The 5,966-nt window shown below is 54.2% G+C and overlaps 1 protein-coding gene across 1 annotated transcript; it reads right to left on the bottom strand.

Annotated features, from left to right (window-relative positions):
* Nucleotides 1–983: 983 nt before the first annotated feature.
* On the bottom strand, nt 984–3,887 carry NGA_0401201 (t-complex protein 1 subunit alpha). The gene is made up of 2 exons (XM_005854654.1): nt 3,435–3,887; nt 984–3,223 (listed from the first exon to the last, which is right to left on the bottom strand). Exons 1-2 carry the CDS (start codon nt 3,867–3,869, stop codon nt 1,880–1,882), a joined length of 1,779 nt encoding a protein of 592 aa, XP_005854716.1. The 5' UTR covers nt 3,870–3,887; the 3' UTR covers nt 984–1,879.
* Nucleotides 3,888–5,966: the final 2,079 nt, after the last annotated feature.

Below are 5,966 nucleotides of genomic sequence, written 5' to 3'. Positions count from 1 at the left end.
GAGAAGAGATGCAGGCGGGACGTGGATTGCAGGACGCCACAACGATTATGTTCTGGTCTCACCCCTTTTCTTTTTTCTCTCTAACGATTGGCACAGCGGGTATTTACGCGGGCACCCTTGCTCTATGTGTGGTTGCATGGATGTATGACAAGAAAAAGAAGGAGCACCGGGCCGCGACGGCAGGTTTACTGAAGGAGGAGGAGCACGTCTCTCTCAACATCCAGCGACCAGGATCATACGGTGCGACCACTCGCTAGCCCCACTTGACTAATAATGTAGGCGTCCTTATGAATATTCCCCCTTCGAAGCCTTTGTGTGAAGGAGAGGGACCGCGTGCTTTGAATGTCTTTCTTCTTTTGTCGAGCGTTTGTGTAATTTCGTCTAGCCGGGTGTTTGGAGCCATGGGTAGGAGAGGAATGCGATGCATTGCGTGTAGGGGGGTGGCGAACGTCTGTATCGTGCCTCTTGCTTCCTGTACCCCCCCCCAAGTCTGGGAGGAGTGTGCGTGGTTGTGGACACGTGAGGAGGAGCTGAAAAAGTGCAGGAACATGCGGAGGAGCGGGTGCCTGGGGGAGATAGATCGAGGAAGAAAGAAAGAGGCTGGGATCCAGACACCCTTTGAACGACCGCCACACCGCTTGTTCCCCGGGGCATGTCGATGGGCGTCGCCTCTGAACACCTTCCCAGACCCTCGTTTTCTCCTCCTGTTGCGTTCCCAAGATGGGAAGGAGAAAGGGATGATCCCTCCCTGGCGTTCGTGTTGGTTTCCTCTTGCTTCCCCCGCCCCTTCCTTGTCTGTTCCTGTGCGTGCGTACTCCATTTCACTCCACCCTTTGATGATGAGAAAACAAGACCTTTCCTTTCAAGGGGTAACGGCCTGTGTCAGGACGTCAGCCTTTCCCATGCCAGCCTTTCCTTCCAAATGGCGCTTTCAAACTCTCTCACGTCTCCCTCTTCCTTTTTTTGGTACCCCTTGCCTACAGACGTGGGCACAGAGATGACGCGCGTTCCAGCTTGAGGACTCGAGGCTTGAACGACAAAGGAGGAGAGGAACAGATGGAGATGTGTACTGAAAGGGGCGTCGCGTGTGGGGGAGGGAAGGAGAGGAACCAAATGCAGAAAATAAACAGGCGAGGAGATCAAAAAGGTGCAGGTAGGAAGAGACTGCTTCGGCATTTTGACGGAGCCTATGTGTGAAAAGCGGATGTTTAGATTGAGGAAAGCATAGAGTGCATAAGACAATTATTGATGGGGGAAGATGCAGGATAAACTGAATATTGGAAGGAAAAGTGGTGGAGAAGAGCCGCTGGTGGAACACCTGGAGAGAGTCTAGGCACGCGGAGTTGCAATCGACCGTCGCTCTATTTTGAGGCAAGCGAGACAAATGTCAAAGGTTTACTGTTCTGTGGAATCGCATATTTCCTTCGGCTGCGCTTTTGTCCCCCTCCGCCTTGTTACCGCGGTGCCTGTCGCCTTCATCGAAAGCCGTCCATGAATAGCCCTCCTGTCTGCGTCTCGCTCCTTAAATTGCTCCCCTCTTTTCCCAAAACGGAGCCCCGTGCACACCTTTCTCGATCCGATCCGTCCACTTCACCAGCCTGCTTGTCCCCGAGTGTCCCTCCTCCCTCCACATTCACAACCAAGCACGCGGGCGACACGTCGCTGGTCCCCTGCACATCGGCACTGACACTCACCTTCCACACAATCTTCCCCTCCCCGCCTCCCCCGTGTAGAGAATCGCAGCCCTGGGCCTGCTAATCCCCACTCCCGTCACACCCCATTTCCAAAATTCTTACCCTCGCCCCCCCCTCAACAGCGCGCAATGTAACAGCCTGGTCCGAGGACTGCTACGCCCTGGGATCCCCCCTACGTGCCCTGCTTATTGCATGCCCCCACGTCCGTCCGGCGGTCCCGGTGATTTTTCTGTCAATTTGATCATGTCATCGATCCTCAAAATGGTTATTGCTGCCTCGGTAGCGAAGCGCAGGCTTTTGATCTTGCTGATGGCGGGCTCCACCACCCCTGCGGCCAGATTGTTCCGCACCAGGCCCTTGTACAGGTCCAGGCCTGCGTACCACATCCCCTCTTCCGCGCCCCCCCCCGCTTTCTTGGAAATTTCCCCTCCTCCATCCTCAACCATGGCCGCGCCCCCTCCCGCCCGCTCGGGCGGGACCTGTGACGGCTGCGACGAGGGCTGTTGCTGCTGCTGCTGGGCCCCAAAATGTGCCGCCCGTAAGTTTGCCACCAGCTCGGTGGCATCCTGGGCCGCATTGACGGCCAAGGTCCTAGGAATGACCAAAAGCGCGTCTGAAAAGGCGGCGATGGCTAATTGCTCCTTGCTTCCCAAAGTCATGGCGTATTTCTCCAAGTGCACGGATAAAGCGGCCTCGACCGCGCCCCCTCCCGCCACCAAAGAATTGCTTTCCAGCATGCGTTTGATCACCATCAAGGCGTCATGCAAGGCCCGGTCCATTTCGTCGAGCATGTAGTCGTTTGCCCCCCGGAGGACAACTGTGGCCGCTTTTCCTTCCTTGGCCCCTAAAATGTAAAGCATCTCCCCGTCCCCTACCCGACGCTCCTCCACCCTCTCCGCCAGGCCTAGCATGCTTGGGTCGAAGGCCTCGTTCCCCTCCATGTCCGCCAAGGTACCGATCACCTGGCCCCCTGTCGCCCGCGCGATCCGTTTCAAGTCTTCTTTCTTGACCCGGCGCACCGCCATCGCCCCCGCCTCGACGAAGTATTTCATGGCCAGGTCATCGATACCCTTGGTCGTCAGCACGACGTTGGCCCCGGCTTCCAAAATCTTCTGGATCCGTTCTTTGGTTATGTCCATTTCTCTCTGCCGGATGAGTTCCACTTCCTTGACGTCCTCCACTACGACGGACACCCCCATCTGCATTTTATGACGCTGCAGGCTAAAATCCAACAGGGCAATTTTCGCCGGAGAGACGGACGTGGGCATGCCTTGCGCGGCTCGAGCCCCGGCCAGCGCGAAGCCATTCACCAGGTGGGAAGAAAGGGAGGATTGGCCGTGGCACTTGAGGATGTGGATGGCAGAGACGGGGTACTTACTGACCGTCTTCCCCGAATCCCTGTGCTGGCTGTCTGCTTTCACGGACAAGACAGCTTCCACGGCCAGCTTGGCGAAGAAGTCCGCTTCTGCTCCCAAGATCTTGCTGCTCATGGACGTGCGCGCCGCGTTGAGCAGGTTTTCTTGCCGAAGCTATGAAACCGAGTGGGAAGAAGGGAGGGGTGCATAATTAGAATCGCGACGAATGCTCGACATGATCTGGTAGAATGGAAATACAAAAGAATCTGTGCAAAGGATGTGAGCTCTTTCGTAGGGGTTACGTATGGTGGTCCCTGTTTGTTGGCGCGGGGCTCGTAAGAGACATCCTAGGGACTAGTCTCCCTCTCCTAGCCCCCAGTCTTACCTGGTCCACGGAAACCACCAATTTATCTTTAATGAATCTTACAGCCTCCTTTAGCGCCAACCTATATCCGCTCATGATACTCGTGGGATGGACCTTGTTCATGACCAGCTCGTTCCCACGCTTCAAGAGTTCGGCCGCTACAATCACGACGGAGGTGGTCCCGTCCCCCACTTCTTGGTCTTGCAGGTGTGCCAACTCGACAAGAACCTTCGCTGCAGGATGCTCCACCTCCAATTGTTGCAGGATGGTAGCGCCGTCATTCGTGATGGTGACATCCCCTATGTCATCGACGAGCATTTTGTCGAGCCCGACTGGTCCCAAGGAAGATTTCACGATGTTGGCAATAGCCATAGAAGCTGTTACATTAGCTGTACGTACATCTTGTCCAGAGGTACGCTGCCCATCCAGGAGCATTTGCCCCGCTGAGGCTGCCATGATATAATATTGCGTCCTAGTAATGCAACCAAAAAAGTGAAAAGGAGGGAGGAAGGTGAGAAATTTTATGAGAGATAAAAAAATGAGTTATCTTTCGACTTGCTTTCCAAGCTATGCCGGCAAGCGACGTCACCTACTTTGTCAAAGGGCAACGTAGTCGGTGCATGCGCAGATAGTGTACCATGGGATTTTAGAAAGGGGGGGAGGGAAAGCATAAGGAATGGGTGAATGGCCCCGTTCCATAGAACAATAGGCGAGGGCGAGAAATCGATGATGAGAAGGTTTTTCGAAAAGCGCCTCCATTGAAAAATTTTCCCATTCCATCGAGCAGGTTGACACCACTCTCGTCACCACGTCTTGAGTCTACTGCTCTACAGTCCATGCGAAGACACGAGGCGGCGGGAGACAGGCACAGCTTACGCAATTTGCGGCCTGTTTAAACATTGCCTCCGCTGTGATGGGCTGGGAGGGGCGGCCGAGATGATGAGTAGGGAAGATACCGGGCGAGCGCGAGCGAGGCGTACTTGCCCCGCGAAAACCACATGTCCGCGGTTGTAAATCGCCCGCCATGACATCACGTGGAAGCGACGACGGCGGGTTTTATGCACCTGGGAACGGATTGATCGGATGGACTTTGACGTGGTGGAAGGACGCCGTGTTACGGAGGAGATTGTGGAGGAGGAGGGATCCGGGCTTGGGTGAGGCGTGCGGGTGAAGAATGATGGCGGGCGCGCCAGGGCCTTTGCCATGACCGTCGTCCCATTCCCTTTGTCCGAAATGAACGCGGTCGGTCGTCATGGGGTGGTGCAGCCTCTGAAGGAGGGATCATGTGGTTGAGGGCTGTCCCGTCGTCTTTTAACAGGATTCGTGTAGTGCGCTGGCATGCGAGCATCTCCCTGTTGAGCATGGCGAGGAAACCTCAATAACGACTAAAAGCGGATGGGAGAGGACACGACCATGCAGCTAACTTTCCCGCATTACAAGATCCAGAAAAAACTGATACAAGTCTTTTAGCGACTATTATTAGGAAAAAGAATGCTAGTCAGAGTGATTGAGCTCCACGTGGTCGTAGACTATCTTCATGCCTTTACTAATCGTCGCTTTTTCAACGCCCCTCACAACACACTGCTAGCTACCATCATATCGGCGTGACCTTGGAAAGAGATGCGTTTTGGAAAAAGGAGATAGTCTGAGCCTGCTACAGTAGCAGCAGTTGCGGCAGCAAGTGTAAAAACATCCGGGTGGACGTTTGTCGAGAAGCGTGTGCATAATTCAGCGCTGCAATTGCTACAAATTGACGTGGAAACTTCCTTTCTCTTGTGCTGAGTGTCCAAGCTGCCTTGGAGAGTCCACCGAATCTTATATAAGCAAAAGAAGGCCAGAAAGGTGGGGCAGGCTCTTTTAGAGGCGGGGGGAAACATCCTTTGTAAAAGGGAAGGAAAGGAGGCAGTGTAAAAACCGCCCATCTGAAGTCCGTAGCTCAAGCGGCAAGGTGTGGAACGCAGTTGTGACAGAAAGCGTTGCCGCGTCTAGGGAAGAGAAAAATGGCAGATAATCCCTTGCAAGTTGGGCATTACCGCCTGCTCAAGACCCTGGGTATCGGAGCTTTTGGAAAAGTCAAGCTCGGCAAGCACATCATCACAGGGCACCTGGTAAGCTATGTTTGCTCCCTCCAAATCCCTTCCATGCCTAAATTTCTGGTCTCATTTTATCCTTGTCTGCTCGTTCGTATTCAATAACCGCTCTTAATTACCCCTAAACGTCCCCTTATTTTGTTCCCGTCCATGTCTCTCGATCGCTACAGGTGGCTATCAAGATCTTGAATCGCAATCGCATCAAGCAGCTGGACATGGGGGAGAAAGTGCGCCGGGAGATCAATATCCTAAAGATGTGTACACACCCGCACATCATTCGTCTGTACGAAGTTATCGACACGCCCACGGATATCTTCGTCGTCATGGAATACGTGAGTGGCAACAGGGAAAAGGAGAGGCCGGGAAGCAGATGGATGAACTTTTTCCACCGAGGTCAAAGTGGCCACTTCCGTGATTTCGTTGAACATTTTTCCGCCGCGTTTCGTAGCGTCCGCTGCCTCAC

Source organism: Nannochloropsis gaditana (assembly GCF_000240725.1).
Source record: "Nannochloropsis gaditana CCMP526 unplaced genomic scaffold scaffold427, whole genome shotgun sequence".
Taxonomy (NCBI): domain Eukaryota; class Eustigmatophyceae; order Eustigmatales; family Monodopsidaceae; genus Microchloropsis; species Microchloropsis gaditana.
The sequence above is the reverse complement of the archived record's forward strand: the minus strand, read 5'-3'. Positions and strand labels throughout refer to the sequence as shown.